General features: G+C 42.8%; 1 protein-coding gene across 6 annotated transcripts in view; it reads right to left on the bottom strand.

Annotated features, from left to right (window-relative positions):
• DCLK2 (doublecortin like kinase 2) overlaps positions 1–23,056 on the bottom strand; it is a 155,723-nt gene that overhangs the window by 15,165 nt on the left and 117,502 nt on the right. For 3 of the 6 annotated variants that reach the window (XR_009052831.1, XM_057729382.1, XM_057729384.1), the window contains 5 exons: positions 20,400–20,475; positions 19,459–19,567; positions 17,762–17,819; positions 5,408–5,527; positions 5,029–5,175 (listed from right to left, as the gene is read on the bottom strand). Coding sequence is in view for 4 of the 6 variants with exons in the window: in XM_057729382.1 (XP_057585365.1) it covers positions 5,029–5,175; positions 5,408–5,527; positions 17,762–17,819; positions 19,459–19,567; positions 20,400–20,475 (510 nt within the window). In the remaining 2 variants the exon portion in view is untranslated. The remainder of the gene's footprint in view (positions 1–5,028; positions 5,176–5,407; positions 5,528–17,761; positions 17,820–19,458; positions 19,568–20,399; positions 20,476–23,056) is intronic. The other 3 variants (XR_009052832.1, XM_057729383.1, XM_057729385.1) reach the window with 1 other exon arrangement.

The following is a 23,056-nucleotide window of genomic DNA, read 5'->3' as shown; positions in this document are numbered from 1 at the left end:
GGTTACTTTTCTTCTTTATACAGGTTACTTTACTTTTCTTCTTTTACACTTTTCAGAAGTTTCCAAAATGTTTACAATGAATGTGTTCTGGTAATTCAGAAACATTAATTTTATATAACAAATCAGCAATCTTTCCTTATGGGATGAAAGTCTGGAAGTTACATTTTAAATGGATGGCTTTAGAAACCAACAAGTATATATGAGAACAGATTGAGATCTGACTGTGTGAGCTTTAACAAGCTATTTGCCTCTTGGATGTCCATTCTGAAAACACTGAATTTCAGAAAATAACTGCAAAAACCTAACCTGTACTCATGTCATATCTTTCTTCTACTTTTACATTTTAAACATATTTTGTTTGTGTTTCCTTGTATTCTACTATGAACTGAACCAGATTTTCATCGAAACCACTACTTACTAAAGGAAGAGAAAAATTTAGCAAATTATGTTTTTTCAAGATAAGCATGTTAATGACATCATCCATTACTCTGATACTTAATGAAGGGGGTGACTTATAAACTCCTCAATAAAAAAAAATCAAGAACCTCAGGCCTTCCTCCTGCCAATGACTCCCACCCATCTTAACAGGCATTTTTAAAGGATGACACTGAAATACTTTCCTCGCCTGTGATGTTCTCAGCAGTTTAAGAGGAATATTTTTCACCTTAGTATTTTAGTAACTGCTTCCATGTTGATGTACTAAATACCCAGGCCCAGCATGCATCTTTAATGGCCCGCAAGTTTCACAGGAATAACGGTGAGGACTTGGAGTCCCTCACAGATATTCATCATTCTGGTCAGCCCACAACTCAGCAGAAGCACATTCAAAGCTACTAATGATTCAGCCTAAAGCAACAGAAACAAGGTTCTTAGTCACACTTAGTCTTAGGACGACGTTCCATCCATTCTGTTTAATATAAACATTAACGAGAACAATCTGAATTATGGTTAGAATTTATGATGTATTTACCGAAACCCAGACTTTAGAAATTCCCTGAGTAACTGCAGTGATAAGAGCATTATAACCAACATTATAATTCTAAATGTCTCTATCATGAGAGTAAAAAAAAAAAACTTTTGTTAATGTTATTTTGTTTTTACAATTTTAAAATACACTCATTAGGTACATTTTTTAAAAATAGTGTTTATTTTAGACATGCAATTTAGGTATGCCTAGGGGTATTGAAGGGTTGTTGTCAGATACTCAGAAATCCCAGAAGTCCCGTTTTTCACATCTCCTAAAAGGAATTCAGAGTCAGATGCAGGAGCATAAATAGAAAGGGACTGGACAGTCTATAATCACTGAATTATGTTTGGGCAAGTGGTACCCCTTGGCTAAACATCAAAAGGGAAGTGTCATAGGGGCAGACAAGCACGAAATAATAATATTTTATCCGATTCATCTCTCCCCAATACCAGACACAGGCAAACATGTGAAAGAGAAGGTAAGTAAATTTCAAATCTTAGCTGGAGATTCTCTTCAAAGTAGGAAAAAAATATATGCACATCCAAAAATCTACGCATACACACACACACACGTTTATGACATTGCTTTAAGAAACTGACACTGACACACACATACACACACGGCTTTGCTTTAGGAGACTGATTTTAAGGAAGAGGTGACTAAATGCACAGGGATTCCAGAGGCCGCCTGTTCTGGCAAAGAATTCCATTCTCCCCAGTAACACACATCCTTGCAGGACGTGGGAGATTTCCAATATCGGAATATTCCAATATTGCATAGTCTCACTGCACCTCCACAGTCACCCTGCTGGACAATTAGGAAGAGAACTATTACTCCATTTTACAGATGAGGAAACTGAGGCTCACAAAACTCAAGTTACGAGTAGGCAGCCAAGTGGGATTCCAAACAAGACCACTGCCGTCCATGGCACCCTCCTGCGTCTGGAAGCCTGCACGGCCTGCAGACTCTCGGTTGGGATCTGAACAAGCACCGTTGTGAGAACTCCAGCCCCGCGGTGCTCAAATGCCCCACCACAAGCTGAGAGGCACTGTCACACGTTGCTCTCAGAATGCAAAACTGAAATATGTGAGGAATGTAGATCCCACGTACAAAGTGAATGCCACAAGCTCTCTAAATAAAATGTCAGCATCCTGATTTAGAAGGACTTCAAATATGAGAAACCAGCCCTCTTCTCTCCCCTGTCCCCAGCACTCCTGGAAATGTGGAATTTATCACTGGTCTCTCATAGTTAACTCTGACAGGGCACCACCAGGCTGTAACTCACGGCATTAATGGCCACCCCTGTGCTCCCTGACACAGGGACCCATACATCTCTGCTGGCAGGGGTTTAAATTACGACACTGCTGCCGGAGGAGGGGATGCAAATCAGATGTCTGAATGCTCTGATGTTTAAAGACCCAATTCCCTTTCAGAGCAGCAAGAGGCTGGCAGTCCCTCCATGTATTTACTTTCAGCGCCTCAATGGCACTTTTTCACCCTAGACCGACGCCAACCTGCTGACTATATCTAGGATCTGCCGAGGGGTCCAGTCAGGTTTCCAGTGGAAGACACGTATTTTACTTAGATGTGCGCAGCTAAGGGTCTCCAAAGCCTGACCCCACGGCCCTTCCAGGTCACGCGTCAGCCTCATCCAGAAATCAGTTTTATCATCTCCTTCCTTCTCCTCCCCTTTGGGCAGCACGGTGGGGTTGGAGCAGGCCTTGGAGCAGGCGGACACTCCCCCAGGACAGCTAGGACAGACGAGGCACCCGATTCCAATCTCCTGGCTACATTCTGAGACCGTGTGTTGGAGACATCAGTCCCCACCACATTACCTCCCCTTGGTGTGCACCAAGAGACAAGCATGAGGCGTCAGATTCTGAGATGGTGCATACAGTACGGAACTGTGAGTGGAAAAGAGCAGAAACGGGGCGAGAGTGGAATCAGAGGGCTGGGAAGGGACACCCCTGAGTTTAAAGGGAAGCTCGCTAACCCCTCCGCCACCCTCTTTGCTGGCTGGGCCTCTGCAGTCAGAGCTGCCATGGGCTGAGGGCACCACAGGACACCCCCGAGTTTAAGGGGAAGCTCGCTAACCCCTCCGCCACCCTCTTTGCTGGCTGGGCCTCTGCAGTCAGAGCTGCCATGGGCTGAGGGCACCACAGGAACCACGGGTTCTCGGGCCCTGTGGCCCCCAGGCTTTCAGAGAACACCCATCACTGCGGCCTCTGTGGTGAGATGGGCGTGGGGAGCAGGGGTGCCCTGGTGAGCACCTTGCCACGTGCGTCCGGCTACATCTGGGGAGAGCCCCGTCCCGTCTGCTTGTGAAGCCCCCGGCCGAACTCCGTCAGTGGGGGAAGGGTGGGGGCCTGACCCACGCCACAGCCTCACGGTGGGGGAGCAGCCTGTTTTGAGGAGGGAACACCACATCCTCACGTCCGGCCGGAGGCCAGGTTCCCCACTGTCTCCATTCCTCCTTGGAGTTCAGAAAACGGAGTCTGATAACACGTCGTGCTTTACAAAGCAGGGGCACTTCTTTTCCTAATAGGAACACATAGAAATGAAACACACTCCCTCAAGGCAGCAGACAGCAAGGAAAAAACCTCACATACTTTTAAGTGGACACTCGGAAATAAACAAATGGTATTGATAATCCCTCTGGATTAGCAGAACGTCCTAGGATGGCCCCAAAGCCTATTCCGTTCGCCAATGATTTGTGTGGCGTGCATATGCGGCGGGCTGTAAAGACCGGTGTGTGAGTGCCAGCTGCTGGCGAGTGAGCTAAGTGATCGCCAGCGGTCAGTCACCAGCCATTTCCTCCACGTCCACTGTGTGCTCGCTCGGCACTGGGGATATAAAGGTAATTGAAACACAAACCTTGCTCTGTTGGTGCTGACAAGCTAGAGAAGACAACAGACAAGTGAATGATAAAACCACCGCACTAGGGCAAGCGTAGCAGAAACCAGAGGTGGCTGTGACTGCTCTGCCCGGGGAGCCTGGGGTGATGTCAAGAAGACTGGCGTCTCAGTATCTCACAGGATGAACGTGTTTGCCACGTTGCTGGGGGAGAGGATGCTGCAGACGGAGACCAGTGTGGACAGCAACAATGAGGTGAAATGCCGCTGAAAAAGTCTAGTCTCCCCAACCCCTGGGCCCGGGGAAACCTGTGTTTGCACGACCATGGTCTGGGAGACTCGGATGAGCTCACCTGCCAAGCAGTAGCAGCGATGACGCCAATGCTCAGCCGGAAAGGTGGGAACAGAGAAGCCGCGTGTCCTGCGTGTGTGTGGCGGGGGATGTGTGTGTGCAGGACGCCCAGATCGCCTTCTCTAAAACCCCCCTACAATGCAGACACGAGGACGGATCCCAATCAGCAAGCCTTGCTTAGTTATTAAGGCCACCATGAGATGAGTTAAATATGGCTTGAAGGTGAGTGCCATGCTGGCCAGATGCGTAGGGAAGAGAGTAACAGGAGAAGAGCCTGGAAAGGTAACTTAGGACCAGTGTATGAAGCTGAGTGCCAGAACAGAATAAGACTCTTCTGTAGAACAACGGGACAAATGAGACTTTGAATCAAGAAAAGTTAGCATCTCTGGGTCTCAGTGTCCATATCTGTAAAGCTGAGACGAATGGACTAGATTATTTCCAAAGTTCCATCCTGCACAGAAATGAACCCTCATGTTCTACTGCCATCTCCTACAAGCCTCTAATTCTGTTTCTGTTGCCAATTTCGCCTTCAGAAGTTTTTGCCTCATAAAGTAATTTTCCTGCTCCCCTTTCTTCAGTTAGTGCCATCCATCAAAACGTAAACGAAAACATGTTTTCTAATGTCTGGTAAACAGTAAATGAGAAGTGCAGATCGGTTCAAGAAATCCATTAACATTTTACGGTTATTGACTTGAGTCAGGCTGGTTTTCTAGATTTAAACCCTCTCAGCCCCTTATTTGCAGGGTTGGTATAGACTTTAAAATGTCATCATTTGCATATGATTGTTTGCATGGGGTTACCATTACTTTAAAGGAAGAGAGGCCTGAGTTGGAACAGAAAAGGCAGCGATGACATACCAAGAGGTTCTCTGGCTTGATGTCTCTGTGCACGATGCTGAGGGCGTGGAGGTACCTGAGGGCGTTGGCCAGGTTGTACACCATGGCGCTGCCATCCCGCTCAGTGTACTTGGTTGACGAGGTAATTGCATCAAAGAGATCTCCACCCTAAGGGACACATACAAGAGCATCTCAAAACAACAGTGGAGGCCTCTGAAAGTAACACAGAAGGAGCCTGGAGTGGATGGAAAAAATGACACAAGCGCTACTAAAATTGATGATTTTAAATAATGTAAGTTTCAAAGTAGCAAAACACTCTTCCGATTAGGTCCGTCAAGAATACTGTAAGTTTTGGGATTTGACCCCGATGAACTCTCTTGAAATCGCTCCGTCCTCTTACTTTGACCAGTTCCATCACCAGAAAGAGCTCAGTGGCTGTTTCCATCTCCTCCACCAGCATGATGATATTTGGATGTTTCACTCTGCGCAGTATCGACACTTCGTTCTCAATCAGATGCTCCTGTCAAAAAGGGTTTAGAGAGGTGGATCAGAAGTTACAGAGCCCTAGCGCAGCACTGTAAAGCAACTACACTCCAACAAAAATGAATTAGAAAAAAAAAAAAAAAGAAATTACAGAGCCCTCTGCTCTATGCCTGTGTTCTGGTGGACAACACAGGCTACAGATCTGACACCGAAAGAACAGAGACAAATGAAACCCTGGCCCAGCGGGTGTCCACAGGAACAGGACAAGTCAGAGTGACATCTCATAGTAACTATCAGAAAGATATCCTTCAACACACCCCTCGAAAGGCTCAGTGTGCAATCTGGCGCATAAAACACACTCCCTCCTTGTCTCTTCTTTACTTGTGACACCTTAAGAGGCTGTGAAGCTATGATGCTAGGAACGCTTGTGTATGCCTCACTGCGCTTTGTAATTGAGCTAGAATCGCTTTTCCCTTTCTTTTCCCTTTAAAGACTAGGCATATAAGGAAATTTGGCATGCTGATGGGATACAACGTCTAGCATTACAAACATTTTTAAACTGCTACCAACATGAATTTGAATTTCATGTTGAAATTCATGAAAAAGAAACTTTCTTCCTCCATGATTAGGTACAGAATCATCCACCAGATGGATGTTCCTTATTATCTTGTATTTCAGGAATCAGGAAACGTATAGTAGCATGGGGACCACAATTCTCATTTTAATGCTGAGCACTTCTCTGCAAATACCACCTGAGTATCAGTCCCGGTGTGTTGGGATCAGCACTGTAGCAAAATGTTTACTCAGGGCATTAAGGAATTATTCTCAGTACACCAACCCATGAATCGTGAACAACGACTGGTCTTTTTTATTATAAGACATTAGAATCTCTCAAGAAAGTCACATTTGTTGATCCTCATTAACTGTAGTAATGAATTATTTAGAATTTAGGAAATGCTCTGTAAGAATTGCTAACTGCCCTATTATACACTCTAGCTTTTTCAAATATAGTTTTTATATAAATTTACCTTATAAGAGCTATCATTTGTGACCTAAACACACAAATACATATATGTCCATGTTATATGTGCGTGCGTGTACATGCATCCCTCTTACCCTCTTCTGCCTCCTTTGTTATCACGAATCTCAGAACTAAATTCGGTGTTCCACTGCAGTGGTAATGCTCTTATCTCTAGTTCAGGACACCATTCATGGTTCCTCTCTTATCTTCCTGTACCCACATAGCCGTGTATCTTTACTCAAAGCAGTCTCAAATACTTTTGGACAATAGATGGAAGTATAAATTATAACAAATGAATAAATAACATCCAGAGAAAATCTGTTGCAGGCTCCTGCACTTGGCGGGTGGTGCTCCTTGAGCACTAAACGCACCGTGTCCCAATGTTGGCAAACGACAGTGCACATGCTGAACAGAAGCAGGGGAAAGAAAAGAACCGACTGCTAGGAATCTAGTCACTATCTGTCAGCCACCGTGCCGGGTACTCGCGTTATGTCTTAACACTTACTCTTAGACTGGTCCCTCGAGGGGGGATGCAAACCTAGGTTCCTGACATCCAAGCCCACATTTTTCGTTCTGTTTTGTTTTTGGTAATGCACAACATCACCTTTCAAAGAGGAAGGCTTCAAAGTCAAATTGGAATCTTTCAAAATGAAAATGAAAGCTGCAAAGCTGACACTAATTCCTTGAAAGGCTGGGACCAGAGGTAGTATCGCACTGAGCTGGGGGTCAAGGCAGAACCACACAAGGCTTTGTACGAGGAAGAGAATCTATGCTCATCAACGAGCAGGGCTGGGAAGTCTTAGGCCAGCTTTGGACTCAGCGGATGCAGAAGAACAGTGGTCCTCAGACCCTAACCAACCACAGCTGGGAGGCCACAGGGCTGCCCAGCTGGTTCCGGTCCCACACGGCTGAGTTACAGAGCAGCGGCACCAGGCAGCAGACACGGCCCTGGTCCCTCCCAAGGGTAGCGGCTGTGCGGCCAACCCCTCGTGGCCACAGAGACGAAGGAAAGGCTCGATTAACCCTCCACATGCGCAGGCTTACGTAGGAGCCTTTGAATCCTGTGTGCCAACCATATCCTTAAATCACAGCAACAAGCAGAGGTGGATGTGCCTCTGTGAACATGCAAAGGCAACAGAATGAGTTTATGTCACTCGACGTGAGGCCGAGACAACACGGTAGTAAAACAGGCATTTGATTTTTAAGCTAAATGGATGCATCATGTCGGCTCTCCTCCCGTCTCCCCGTTCACCCCAGGTTGGGAGCGTCTATAAATTTACCTCTATTCCGGAGCTCCGTGTGTGATGCTAATTTAGAGTGACATATGTAAACTAATCCGCATCACCAGCACCCCAAGATCGCTCTCAAATTGGAGCTAAAATAAAGAGTCTACCACATACGGAGACCGCACCTCCCCAAAGTTATCTTTTTCATTAAAATGCACAACAGAGAGTCTTCTGGGACTCATGGTGGAACTTCTCCCAGAGCCTCCGGGCAGTGCTACATTTCAAACATTAAACGAACATCGCAACAACATCTTCTCCACCATTATTTATTATCTTGGCTTACTGTATGCTACTCAACCATGGCTAATATTCTACGCACATATTGAAGGGTTTTGTTGGGATGGGGGAGCTATTAGCCTCTGTTTCCCAACCTCAGATGATGCCTATAAAGATGTCTTTGAGGGAACGGTCCACTTTTTAAGCTAAACCATCCTCAGAAGCAAAACGAAACAGTGCACAAAGATCTTTACGAACGTTATCTTCCTAATTCTTATGCAACCCGTATGTAATCTGTTCCTAACACATAAAAAGGCTCTCTAGATTACATTTTCCAGGAAAATATCTCTAAATACAATACGAACATCACGTTTGTCTTGAACTGCACTGAACGTACATTATTCAGTCATCTACCATTATTTATGTTAAGTGATTCATGAGTCTAACTCCAAGTAATTTACATATGAATCATTTCATGGCGGTGTGCCACGGCTGTGTGTGTGAGAGTAAATGACAAAGCAAACTGCGAACGTGGCAAAGGATATCGCCTTCTCCTTGGCCACGGTGGTTTTTTAACATACAAAAGAGAGACAGACAGACAGAGTCAGAGAGAAATGCATTCGGGGAATAAACAACTCTCGCTAACCAAACGAATCATCTTGTCTCCAGTCCTTCCCTCCTGAATGTCCTTTGTCTCCTTGAATGAACCTGGCCGCCCAGAGCAGACAGGAATTCCACCCTGACCCTCCTTCCCATATCCTCCTGCACAGCCAATCGACCACCGGTCCCTGCCAGGTCTGCCTTTCTGATAGCCTGGGAATACATCCATTCCCTCTTTATCCCTTCTGCCAGTCTCTCGGTCACACCTCCAGGCATGTGCACAGGCAGTTTTCTTTGTCTGCAACTTTCTTTCCCCCCTTCTTGGTGAACTCCTATTTATTCCTCAGGACCACATGAGATCTCACCTCCTCCAGGTAGCCTCCCCTGCTCAACCACAGCTGGGTTAGGAGTTTGTTCTCACTGCCCCCACGCTTGCTCCAACCACAGCTCTCACCCTGCTGTCCTGGAGGTTTTTGTTTACTTTGCTCTCCAGCAACTAGCACAGTTCTAGCTTGAGTAAGTGAAGGCATGAACACATCATGCACTGCTCTTGGTCAACAGTGGCTTTCAGCTGGTGTCTACACTGCGGAGTGAGTACTGCTGAGAATAACACAGTGAGAGAGGTGAGATGTTCGCATCGCTATATGTGATTTCTACAGTAGATGAGTGTGGTAGGTTGAATAATGGCCACACAGTTATCAAGTCTTAATGCCTGGAACTTGTAAATATTACTGTAGTTGGAAAAAATGTCTCTGGACATGTACTTGGATTCTGCAATGAAGAGATAACCATGGATTATCTGGGTGCCATCACGAGTATCTTCATGAGACAGACGCAGAGGGAAATTTCACAGACAGAAGAAGAAAAACACACACACAGATGAGAGGAAGATGTGACGATGGAGGCACAGTTTGGAGTGCTGTGGCCACAAGCCAAGGAATGCTGTCGGCCACCAGAAGTGACTTAGAATAAAGGTACAGATGCTCCCCTAAAGCCTCCAGAGGAAATGTGGACTTCAGACTTTAGAACCGTGAGAAAATAAATTTCTGCTGTAAGCCACCAAGTTTGTGGTAATTTATTCCAACCAGCCCTGGGAAACTAATTTAATATACATTGGGATTTATGTCCTTCCTGGACCCATAACATAGATAATGAATGAACTCTGGGAAGAGAAAGGACCACTTCTAAGCACCACAACAGAAAGCTCAGGGCACAATGAGGTATCACCTCACACCGGTCAGAATGGCCATCATCAAAACATCTAGAAACAATAAATGCTGAAGAGGGTGTGGAGAGAAGGGAACCCTCCTGCACTGTTGGTGGGAATATAAGTTGGTACAGCCACTATGGAAAACAGTTTGGAGGTTCCTTCAAAAACTACAAACAGAACTTCCATATGACCCAGCAATCCCACTCCTGGGCATATACCTTGAGAAAACCATAATCCCAAAAGAAACATGTACCATAATGTTCACTGCAGCACTATTACAATAGCCAGGATATGGAAGCAACCTAAATGCCCATCAACAGATGAATGGATAAAGAAGATGTGGCAAATGTATACAATGGAATATTACTCAGCCATAGAAAGGAATGAAATTGAGTTATTTGTAATGAGGTGGATAGACCTAGAGGCTGTCATACAGAGAGAAGTAAGCCAGAAAGAGAAAAACAAATACCATATGCTAACGAACATATATGGAATCTAAAAAAAAATGGTACTGATGAACCCAGTGACAAGGCAAGAATAAAGATGCAGATGCAGAGAACAGACTTGAGGACATGGGGTGGGGGGTGGGGTGAAGGGGAAGCTGGGACGAAGTGAGAGAATAGTGTTGACATATACACACTATCAAATGTAAAACAGATAGCTAGTGGAAAGTTGCTGCATAACACAGGGAGATAAACTTGATGATGGGTGATGACTTAGAGGGCTGGGATAGGGAGGGTAGGAGGGAGTCCCAGGAGGAAGGGGATATGGGAATATATGTATAAATACAGCTGATTCACTTTGGTGTACCTCAAAAACTGGCACAACAGTGTAAAGCAATTATATCCCAATAAAGAGCTTTAAAAAAAAAAAACACCTTAGGGCTTCATATACTATGGGAATTCAATAAATATTTTGAATGAGTATTATTTAGAATATTAGACATGAAAGAATTCTTAAATTTACAAACCCTACAGCCTTCTCAAAAGTCTCCACAAATCTGGCCCCAAGGTAGATCTTGCAAAAATCTCCTACTTGGCACATAAATCAATGAAGTTAATACACTCCCTCACACCGTACACAAAAATAAACTCAAACTGGCTTAAAGACTTATAAGACAGGACACCATAAAACTCCTAGAAGAGAACACAGGCAAAACATTCTCTGACACAAACTGCAGCAACGTTTTCTTAGGTCAGTCTCCCAAGGTAAGTGAAATTAAAACCAAAAATAAACAAATGGGACCTAATAAAATTTATAAACTTTCACACAGCAAAGGAAACCATAAACAAAGCAAAAAGACAACCTATGGACTGGGAGAAAATATTTGCAAACGATGCAACCAACAAGGGCTTAATTTCCAAAATATATAAACAGCTCTGTGGGAAGACACTCAGGAACCTTTCTGAAACCTTGAAAATGTTAAAGTATGTGGGCCGAGCGATGGGATTCAGAATGTCCTGCTTGAGCAGTGGAGGAGCTGAGGGTGCAGGGCGTGGAGACTAATATCACCCTGTTTGGTCCTGAGGGATGGCTGGTTAGCCAAAGACGGGTAAGATTCCTCAGAGGAGGAACAACCTAAGACAGGCACAGCCGCAGAGGGGCCAACAGGGGTGGTGCATAGAACCTTCCTTATATCACCGTGTTTGGCCCTGGAGGATGACTGGTTAGCCAGAGACGGGTAAGATTCCTCAAGGGAGGAACAACCTAAGACAGGCACAGTCGCAGAGGGGCCAACACGGGTGCGGCACAGACCCTTAATCCTTTTGAGAGAGGTCTCCTGCCCCCAGGGCTGTTTTGCTCTCCACCCCCAGCTCAAATCCACACCTGCTCAACTCAGACCCAGGAAGTAAACAAAGATAATTGCCTCAGTCATGTGAGGCCTTTGATTGTTTATGAGTGTAACCTGAGAATGTAAGCCCACGAACTCAATAAAAGCAGCCTGGGATGAGTCAGCAGGGCTCTTGATCCGAGAGGTCTTGAGCCCCCCGGTCCCACTTTTCTCTTCAGTCTGTGTCTGTGTCTTCTTCAAGCTTGCGGCACCCGTCACTCACCTCGAGTCGCCGAGCTGGTCTCGGCACAGCTCATACAATCCAATAACAAAAAAACAACCCAATCCAAAAATGGGCAGAAGACCTAAATAGACATTTCTCCAGTGAAGACATACATATGGCCAATAGGTACATGAAAAGATGCTCAGCATTGCTAATTATCAGAGAAATGTAAATCAAAACTACAATCAGGTATCACTTCACACCATTCAGAATGGCCATCATTAAGAAGTCTACAAATGATAAATGCTGGAGACGGTGTGGAGAAAAGGGAACTCTCCTACACTGTTGGTGGGAATGTAAACTGGTGTAGCCACTAAGGAGAATAGTATGGAGGTTCCTTAAAAAGCTAAAAATAGAGCTACCATATAATCCAGCATCCCATTCCTGGGCATATATCTGGGGAAAACTCTAATTCAAAAAGATACATGCACCCCAATGTTCACGGCAGCACTATGTACAATAGCCAAGACATGGAAGCAACCTATGTGTCCATCAACAGATGAATAAAGAAAATGTGGCACATATATACAATGGAATATTACTCAACCATAAAAAGAATGAAATACTGCCATTTGCAGCCACATGGATGGACCTAGAGATGATCATACTAAGTGAAGTAAGTCACAAAGAGAAAGACAAATACCGTATGATATCACTTATATGTGGAATCTAAAATATGACACAAATGAACTTCTCTACGAGACAGAAACAGACTCATAGACATAGAAAAAACAAACTTATGGTTACCAAAGGGGAAAAAGGGGGTGGTGGAGGGATAAATTAGTAGGAGTTTGGGATTAACAGGTATAAATTACTACATATAAAATAAATAACCAGGTCCAACTATATAGCACAAGTTATTCACTATTACAAAATATTGAATGACTATAGTCAATATCTTGTAATAACCTATAATGAAAGAGAACACACAAAAAAATATATACGTATAACGGAATCTCTTTGCTGTAAACCAGAAACTAACACAACATTATAAATCAACTATATTTCAATTTAAGAAAATCTCGTATTTGGAAGAACCTAACACGCTTTCCATCTTCTGGGCCTCTGTTTAGGCTGTGCTGGCTGCCTCAAAGCTTCTTCTGTCATTACTGCCTATTCAAGCCGTATTCACTGCTCAAGTTCAGCTCGAATGTTTCTTGCTCTAAGACATCTCCATTGAGCACCTACTTCTCTCTCATCTGCTTTGCTAAACTCCTTTAACACTCTTTACAGAACTGGTATTAATTTATATGTTAAATTACCTTATTCCTAGCACAGTATCTTGTACACACATCAAATGTTAGGTAAACAAGTGAACTGATTTAATAATGCTCATGTATGTTACAGAAAAGCGAACAGAAAACCAGAGGTTAAGAATCTTTTTCCCCAGGGTCTTATTACACGAACAAATATGTAAACTGAACTTGGAGAGAGAGCATGGTAGATGGGCCAATGTAGACTGGCTGTGCCACCAACTAGCCCCAAGTTCCAGTCACTGCTCTGACTCTGTGTGACTTCTGGGAAGCTATTTAAGCTGAATTTCTCTTTCTTTATCTGTAAAACTAGTACACCTGTTTTGCAAGTCATTAAAGATAATGTGCAAAATTCCTATATGTCCAAGCCTGGTTAGATAATATATTTTGACAAATGCCAGATATTATTTTCAGCAATTACTTTTCTGTGTACAACCCACTAAGCAATAACAGACAATGCCTCAGAAGATGGCAGAATGCCTTCCCTTAGATTTTGTTTCAAAAAAACAAATTCTCTATACCATTTTTTCCCTAAATATGAAATGTAGTGGAAAAATCTACTTATTTAGAACAAAACAAGTATGGGATTAACAGATAAAAATTACTACACATGAAATAAATAAGCAACAAGCATTTACTGTATAGCACAGAGAATTATATTCAATATCCTATAATAATCTATAATAAAATATAATCTGGAAAAAAAAACTGAATCACTTTGCTGTACACCTGAAACTAATACAATATTTTAAATCAACTATCCTTCAATTTTTAAAAAAGTTTTGAAATTATCACTTTATATACTCAATGTGGAAATAGTTGTTCAAATAAGCAAAATATAGGGATAGAAATAAGTATATGATCATGAATTATAAACATAAAATGATATTCAATAACAAGGAAAAACAAGATCCAAAGTGACCTATTCATTTGCCTCAACACTTAGTGTACCAGACCGAATTTTTTTGCATAAAGATCTTTTTTACAACTACTGAGACAGCCACTTAAATTGTAATCATGTAAACAATATCCTTACAATAGTAATTATTTTAAAACTTTTTTCGAAAAACTACTTTCACATAGTTGTTTAGATCTTGGCTCCCCAAAGTATGACACATTTGGCTTAAATCACACAATATCAGTTACAAAGAGCAACACCCACTTACATATGGAGAAAGGCTTTGCAGTTGAAAATGTAATAAAATTGTTAGCACAATAAGTTAAAACACACAGATTTAAAGAAAATTAAATTTAGAAAACCCTTATTCAAAGAAAAGGGGGGCCTTTTGCACAGACTCTACTTCATTAGCTGTCACAATGTAGTAAAAAAAAAAGTGTATGACAAATTTGCCTTTTGGATTTTCCGTTCTGGGGCTCTGAGAAGACTTTTCTAAAACTTTACATTAATATTTTAAGTTTCTGTTAAAAATACACAATTTTATAAATGTCTGATGAAGAACAGCTTTAGGAGTTTCATAAATATAAACTACTATCACATCAAAACCTCCTAGTTATAAGTTCTGAATTCCTCTGACATATTCATAATATTAACAGTTAACGTGTTAAATTCTTAGTATATACTGGTACTTTTCTACATGTTTTCCATGCCTTAATTCAATTAATTTGCAATAACCTATGTCTTAGATATGATGAATAACTGCATTTTAAAGGAAGAAACAGACGCACAGAGGGGTTAACTACTTTTTCCAAGGTTACACAGCAAAAAGAGGCAGAGCCAGGATTAAACGTCATAGAATCTGGCTCTAGACTAGTACTGTTCAATAGAAATGTGGTCCACATACATAAACCTAAATTTTCTAGTAGCCATGTTAAAAATATAAAAAGCAGGCAAAATTTATAACATAACTTGTTTAACCCAATATACGCAAGATACTATCATTTCAACATGTAATCAAATACAAAGATATCAGGACTTCCGTGGTGGTGCAGTGGTTAAGAATCCGCCTGCCAGTAGATACTTCTCCAAAGAAGACATACAGATGGCCAACAAACACAGGAAAAGATGCTCAACATCACTCATCATCAAAGAAATGCAAGTCAAAGCCACAATGAGGTATCACTTCACAACGACCAGAATGGCCATCATCACAAAATCTGGAAACAACAAATGTTGGAGAGGGTGTGGAGAAAAGGGAACTCTCCTGCACCGTTGGTGGGAATGTAAGTTGGTACAGCCACTATGGAAAACAGTTTGGAGGTTCCTTAAAAAACTACAAATAGAACTTCCATATGATCCAGTAACCCCACTACTGGGCATATACCCAAAGAAAACCAAAATCCCAAAAGAAACATGTACCACAATGTTTACTGCAGCACTATTTACAATAGCCAGGACATAGGAAGCAACCTAAATGCCCATCAACAAACGAATGGGTAAAGAAGATGTGGCATATATACACAATGGAATATTACTCAGCTATAAAAAGGGATGAGATGGAGCTATATGTAATGAGGTGGATAGAACTACAATCTGTCATACAGGGTGAAGTAAGTCAGAAAGAGAAGGACAAATATTGTATGCTAACTCACATATACGGAATCTAAAAATGGTACTGATGAACTCAGTGACAAGAACAAGGACGCAGGTGCAGAGAATGGGCTGGAGAACTCGAGGTATGGGAGGGGGCAGGGGGTGAAGGGGAAGCTGAGACGAAGCGAGAGAGTAGCACAGACATATATATACTACCAACTGTAAAGTAGATAGCCAGTGGGAAGTTGTTGTATAACAAAGGGAGTCCAACTCGAGGATGGAAGATGCCTTAGAGGACTGGGACAGGGAGGGTGGGGGGGACTCGAGGGAGGGTGGCGGGGGGGAGTCAAGGGAGGGAGGGAATACAGGGATATGTGTATAAAAACAGATGACTGAACTTGGTGTACCCCCCCAAAAATAATAAATAAATAAAATTAAAAAAAAAAAAAGAATCTGCCTGCCAGTGCAAGGGACATGGGTTTGATCCCTGGTCCAGAAAGATCCCACATGCCATGGAGCAACTAAGCCCGCAAGCCACAACTACTGAGCCCATGTGCTGCAACTACTGAAGCCCCACAGCTAGAGTCCATGCTCCTCAACAAGAGAAGCCCACTGAGAAGCCTGTGCACCGCAATGAAGAGTAACTCCTGCTTGCCACAACTGGAGAAAGCCCTTACACAGCAACAAAGACCCAACGCAGCCAAATACAAAAGATATTAATGGAATATCTTACATTCATCTTTTAGTATTAAGTCTTCAAAATCTGTTGCGTGTTTTACACTTAGAGTACATTTCAGTTCAGACTGGCCACATTTCAAGTACTCTGCACCACAAGTGCTAGGAGCTCAGAGTAGGACCATGAGTTTCAGAGCCTGCTCTCTTACCTGCTATACTAGCTACCAGAAAGGAATCTAAAAAGGTCTTTGTCTTCACTATTATAGAATATTTATCTTTTCTCACACAGTTAAAATATCAGTAATCTAGCAGCACGCCATCATTTGATTTTTTTTCCCAGTCCCATCTTGAGAGTGAGACAGAGAAAAAAAATGTATCCATCTGGGGAGACAGTCCATGGTGTTTCTGCACATCCTGCATCAGCTTCAGTTACAAACTAGCTTTCCAAGTATGTCTGTATAGCACACCCTTGGAACACAGAGACAGGGTCTCCCCCAGGGGTGGAGGGCAGATTTGTTTCCTGACCGCGATAATAAAAATCACGTTCTCCTCTGCGGCAGAGTTTGGGTAGGATGCTAGTGGCCCCCTCGTAAGATTGGGGGGTTCCTAAGGTTGGGGACCCTGCACTGTGACACAAACCCACTGTGTGCACAGCACCCAGCTGGGCCCCCCCACATCACTTCTGTGGGCTCTGGGAGTTAAGGGGGACCAGTGCAAGCGGGGAGCTCATGCCACCTGCTATGCCCCCAGTTACAGTTATTCTGTCTCTGAGCCAGGAATCTTGCGTCTTCCGCCACATCTACAAAACTGGAAGGCTAATTTGTTAGTCTGAAAGTAGGGTGAAGTCTCAGACCCCTCACAGTTCTTTTTTTTTTTTTTTTAATTTATCTTGGCTGCGTTGGGTCTTTGTTGCTGTGTGCAGGCTTTCTCCAGTTGTGGCGAGTGGGGGCTACTCTCCACTGCGGTGCTCGGGCTTCTCACTGCGGTGGCTTCTCTTGTTATGGAGCACGGACTCTAGGTGCACCGGCTTCAGTAGGTGCAGCACGCAGGCCCAGTAGTTCTGGTGCACGGGCTTAGCTGCTCCGCGGCATGTGGGATCTTCCTGGAGCAGGGATTGAATCCGTGTCCCCTGCATTGGCAGGCAGATTCTCAACCACTGGAAAGTTCCCCCTCACAGCTCTCGACACACCTTTTTTGTGCTGCTGGGTTTTGAAATAGGCGTTTCCCAGAGAAGAGAACTTGTATTTTTTGATGGTTAGGACAAAGATCAAATCAATTAACTGTTTTAGGATTAAGGTTTTTGAAAAATGGCAGGAAAAAAAAAAGCTTGATAATATTTCCCCCACTATTATCAGCAGTCCATTCCTGTTATGAACTTGTTGAATCACCATTTAAATTCCTTCACCGCAGTAAACATCACCAAGTTTTTTCAGTTTCTTTTACAAAATAGTTATGTATACTGTACCTTTCCACAACATTTGGCTTTATCTATAATCTTCAGGGCAAACTCCTTTCCAGTGGACCTATGAAATAACCATAGGAAGGCCATTTAAAGACATAAATCAAAGACACCACCCTTCCTGATTTCTGCTACAGCACAGACTCAGGGAAGAAAGACTGGCTTCCTCCTCTATACACCAGAGAGGATACTGAGTAGGGTTAGGGAGAAAAATACCCACGGAGATTTTTTTAAAAAACCAGAAAGCCACACTGTCCCTCTCCTTTTATAAATATTAATCATTACAATGTAACTAAGTAACTCACATATTTAAAGTATTTAAACTCTGCTGTATCAGAGCTAGACGAGAAGCTATTTTTCCATACTTAAATCTCAAAAATAGTTCTCTTAGGAGATAGAATAAAATTAAGAAAAACAAATCAAAATACAGAAATTTTTTTTTTATCTTTCTTTTATTCATGTCTTTACATGAATCCATTAGTCACTAATTAGCCCATAATTCAAAACTTTTCATCCCTAGGTTTTCATCCCTAGGCTTTCAATATCTATTCTCAGCCAAAACTCCACTTAGGATCTGGTGACATCTTATCCACACCTTTGAACAACCTTAGCTGGTACTAGAGACATCATTTACCTGGACACAAGAATCTTGTTGTTGTTATTTAACTTTTAATCACCTTTAATGTAATTTAATCTGAACACGTCAAAAGTATATCTTTTAGAATTCAGGAGAACAGTGCAAGAAAGAACACGGGTATTCTTGGAATACATTAGTTCTCTCAAGCACAAGCTGCTTTTGCCATGTGGTCACAGTACACACTGTGAGACTTACCTTGGAAGAATAACTTTAATTTAAATTGCTTCCCTGTAATATTAACCAAACAATGCCTCAGATTTCTAATGAGTCTTTAGAAGTCATATTTTAGATGCTTGTTGCTTGGGCAACAATCCGTGTACCGGAGCTAAGCAGAGGGGTTTAGAAGACAGGCAGCTACTCTGCGCACCATATAAGAAGCAGTAAAACTTTACTGGAGATGTAGCAAAACGGGAAAACTGTAGTTACCAGAACCTTCTGGAAAACTCCCCTTTGCCCCTCTCCCACTGCAACAACAAAAATTACCACTTAGAACAGCTAGAATAACAGCCTATAAACACCAAGACTCTAATCTGAGTCTTTTCCAGTTTTAATATTGTTTACAAAAGGCCTGGAATGTAAAAGAATGGATTTGTTACCATTTGAGAAATTAGGACCTTAAACAAAATAAGGCTGGACAAGCAAAAATATAATTTTAATATGGGCAAAAGTTGGCTGATTCTGATCTTGAATAAAGTCAGAGCTCATGTGTCCTGAACTACTGATAACATGCAATTAATTATTAGCTGAGAGGGTTAATGAATGAATACAAGTGTAGCACTGAGAACAGATAAGCGCTATAGGAGATTTTTTTTTTAATTAATTGTATTCTTTCCCATTTTTCTCTGACTCATGGATGAGACCTGAAATATCTCCCAAAGTACAAAGCAGGCTTATATTCCACATGTATCCATATATTGTCCCCGGTCAAGTCACCTGTGGGCATGCAAAACACTAGTCCTAAGGGTAGACTACTTCAGAAGCCCTTTTGTTCATTCAGATAAGAATAAACTCCAAGGGAGAAATGCAAGTGTCCGTGAACAAACGATTATCCTCACTACCCACTCACCTGTCCCTGCACTCTTTGACTACTGCAAAATTGCCATCACCAATAACCTTCCCAATTTTGTACTTCTCAAGAAGAGTCGATGATTCAGAGCACCTGTTTCCATTCACACCTGCAAAAAAGGATAAATGCGAAGTATAATGAACACATCACACTTCATCTTGATTCTTACATACTGGTAAAATAATAAATCTCAATGCATTTATTCCTAAATCTATGGTAAAACTAAAGAAAATCCTCTGACCATATTTTCCGTATAGAACACCTGAATCACCAATTTCCTTTTGGCCTTGTTGGCTGGAATCAGAAACCAACAAAATCAATACACCTAACAAATCCCTGGAATATCAGCTGAAAATAAGTGATCAGCTTTGGGTAAAAGGGAAGTCTAATTAAAACTTTGTAAACTTTTTTTGTCAACTCTGGAGAAAGGGGGAGGGGATGATGGTAGGGACTTAATCTTAGAAATTTTCTCTTCAGAATTTTCTAGTAAAGAAAATTCTGGCCAGTTAGGATACCTTGTTAAGGCTAATTCCTGGCTCAAAGTGGTCTCAAAAAGGAGGGGGGAGGGGCAGGAGGAGGAAGTGGTTAAGACTGACCACTTTGCACAATACATCCCCAGTGGCCTGAACACAGCAGACACCAAAGAAAGAAACTGACTTATGTTATCTAAGAAAAAGGAAAGTCTGCATTTAGGAACTGTGAGCAGGTTGCCACCAAGGAAAAATAAAGGAAACCCAAGACTGAAATTTGAAATTGAGTAGCTTAATTAACGAGATTCTATACATACTGACGGGACCCCTGCCCACTAAGGCTACACAGGCTAACTGGTGCCATGACCCCGTCGCTGTTTAGGGAGATAATTTAGCACAAGTGGGTTTGGGGGGCCACCAAGTTCACGCGGATGGCTTCCTTTATAAAAGTAATCATAGATTGAGAACTACCTTCAGGACTCATGCAACGATCAAGGTCAGGCCCTCCATTTACGTTGGAAGAAGACCGGCCATGTGCAGAAGTCTGCTGAGAGAGAAGAGTGTCCATCATTTATCAGCAGAAGTTTCCACATCTTTAGCTAGCTCATCCTTAGAGAACAGAAAACGCTTATATAATAGAACGCAAAAATGTAGTGATACAGAGACAGAAGAAGCATTCCCTTGCTTCTCATCTCACCTTTCTCCCTATTTACAATCCTGTTAGTACAGTTCTTCCTTAGATACAGTATCTTCAATTCATATTAGTATCAGGAAAATTGACAGTATATTACTCTTCTTGGATACTGTGTTACTTTTAATCTCAATGAAGTAAAGTAAAGGAGACTTTCATGGCATCACAGGTGAACAAGGCAGTTATCGGCAGCACACGTAGGCTATAGATAATTGCAACTATAGACAATTCCAAGAATGTCAGCACGAAGTCCCCAGATCCCGCATCCCCTCTTCCCAGCCCCCCTCACCCGGGGCTGACCACCAGAGTCCCTACTAGCATCGAGCTCTTCTCAGAAGTCCAGCCCCATGTCCGGGACTGCATCACCTTCCACACCCTCCTATGGGTTCAGGACCCAGACAGCAGCCCTGGCTCAGCCAACTCCTTTACCACCCTAAGACAGCAGGAGTTCCTCTGCAGCATCATAAGGACTTTTTTTTTACTAGGAACCAGAGGGAAATAAAAGATAAAGCTTTTAGGTAGGTTCCAACTCTAACAAAAAGCTGAAGTTCCCAGTCTAACACAGAAATACCTCTAGTTCTTAGGTAAACTGAAAGCTCATATTATGACTATTATTTGTATATTTATCATTATTATTTATTACTATTTTATTATTTTCTTTATGATTATGTAGGCTTATGGAATTTTTTCCTTAATTTCCAAGGTCTATTACACTTTCAAACTCAAGTCTTTCCTCTTTCATCTTTCTTCTCTTTAAAAAAAAAAAAAGTATTCCTTTCAGGACTTTACACACTCAAAGGACTTACAAAGTACTGAGACACATCTTTGGCATTTTTTTGGTGCTGGTGTGTTTACATGCCTGCCTCTACGTCCTGACTATCCTGGTAGCTTCTGCCCCATAACAGCTGTGCCTTCTTCATCCCCGCATCCTGCGTGTGCAGCACAGGGCCTGGTGCACACACTACTTAACTCACATGTGCTAAATGAAAGCACGGGCGGCACAGGCAGGGACCCACCCCTCCCATGTGCCCACAAGTTGGAGACACTAAGTCCACTCTCTTCCTCTGGGTGAAGCAGAGAACCTCACAGATGCAGAGTTTGGTTCAATCCAGGAAAATCCAATACTTATAAACATTCCTTCAAACAGGATCATCCAGAAGTTCTTTGGGGATAAAATATGAACCTTGAGAATGAGAGACATGTAAAAATGAGGCTGTTTTCTCAGGGCCCACATAACCACACCTGTGTGGACAGTAAAACCTGGAGTGGCATGTCCTGTTAGGAAACCCGGGGCCACGGAAAAGCAGTGCCGAGATCCACCAAGTGAGCCCCCTCCTGAGGCACAAACACGCCTCTCGTACGTGTTTCTGTCCCGCGCTCCGACAGGGGAGGAGCCGTGCAGCAACGTGTGTGCGTGGGTCCCTCCGGTCACCCTTAACCTGTTGGAAACGCTGCAGCCGGATGAGCATCCGGCCCCTCAGAGTTCAACCACTCTGTCTCCTCACAATATAGGTAACTGGTGGACAAAGTTTCTCAAAACTTAGCTTTTTGGCTTGTTTTGTTTTTGTTTGTTTGTTGCTGCTGACGTTGAAGGCAACTCCAAATTCAGCAGGAGTCTACGCTAGAATGTTTAAAAGCCAGACTTTTAAAACCAAGCCCCAGAGAGGGGACATAAAGGGAGGCTGAAAAGAAAACCACAGCATTCTCTGCTCCATCCGTTGCCACAGCAACCACCCCAGTCCTGGCCGCCCTCAGCGTCTCTCGGCACCTCCACCAGGGGCCTCCCTCAGTTGCTGACAGTCTCTCCCACTCCACAATTATTGCCAGAGAAGCTTTTCCAAATGATAGCTCTGACATCACCCCTAGGATCCCAGAACCTCATTGGGTCTTTGTTACCAGGAGACTAACCCCCAAGTCTTCAGTGTGTCGTCATTAGTGTGGGAAACCAGTGTGTCCAACTGGTTTCCCACCACCTTTTCTTTCACGTATTTTATACTTACATTAGGTCCAATAATCTTTTTTTTTTTTTAATGTTGCTAAAGCTTTCTAAGTCTTATTTTCTGCTCGGAATATAGGGATCTCAGCAGCAGCGAGCTCAGAGATTTGCTAGAGAATTAAAATTAGCTCATGCAGCTACAATCACTCAACACAGTCACGGACATGTAACACTAACGCTGTACGTAGGTTATTAGTACTCTTCCTCAGGACATCTAGCATAGGGCCTTGAAATGAAGGTCTGAGAAATGCTTTTGTTTTTTGTTTTTTTTAATATAAATTTACTTATTTATTGGCTGCATTGCGTCTACGTTGCTGTGCGCAGGCTTTCTCTAGTTGCGGTGAGCGGGCGCTACTCTTCGTTGCCGTGCGCAGGCTTCTCATTGCAGTGGCTCCTCTTGCTGCGGAACACGGGCTTTAGGTGTGCAGGCTTCGGCGGTTG

This window comes from Hippopotamus amphibius, chromosome 3, assembly GCF_030028045.1.
Source record: "Hippopotamus amphibius kiboko isolate mHipAmp2 chromosome 3, mHipAmp2.hap2, whole genome shotgun sequence".
NCBI lineage: Eukaryota > Metazoa > Chordata > Mammalia > Artiodactyla > Hippopotamidae > Hippopotamus > Hippopotamus amphibius.
Note: the sequence above shows the minus strand (reverse complement) of the source record. Positions and strands in the feature narration are given on the sequence as shown.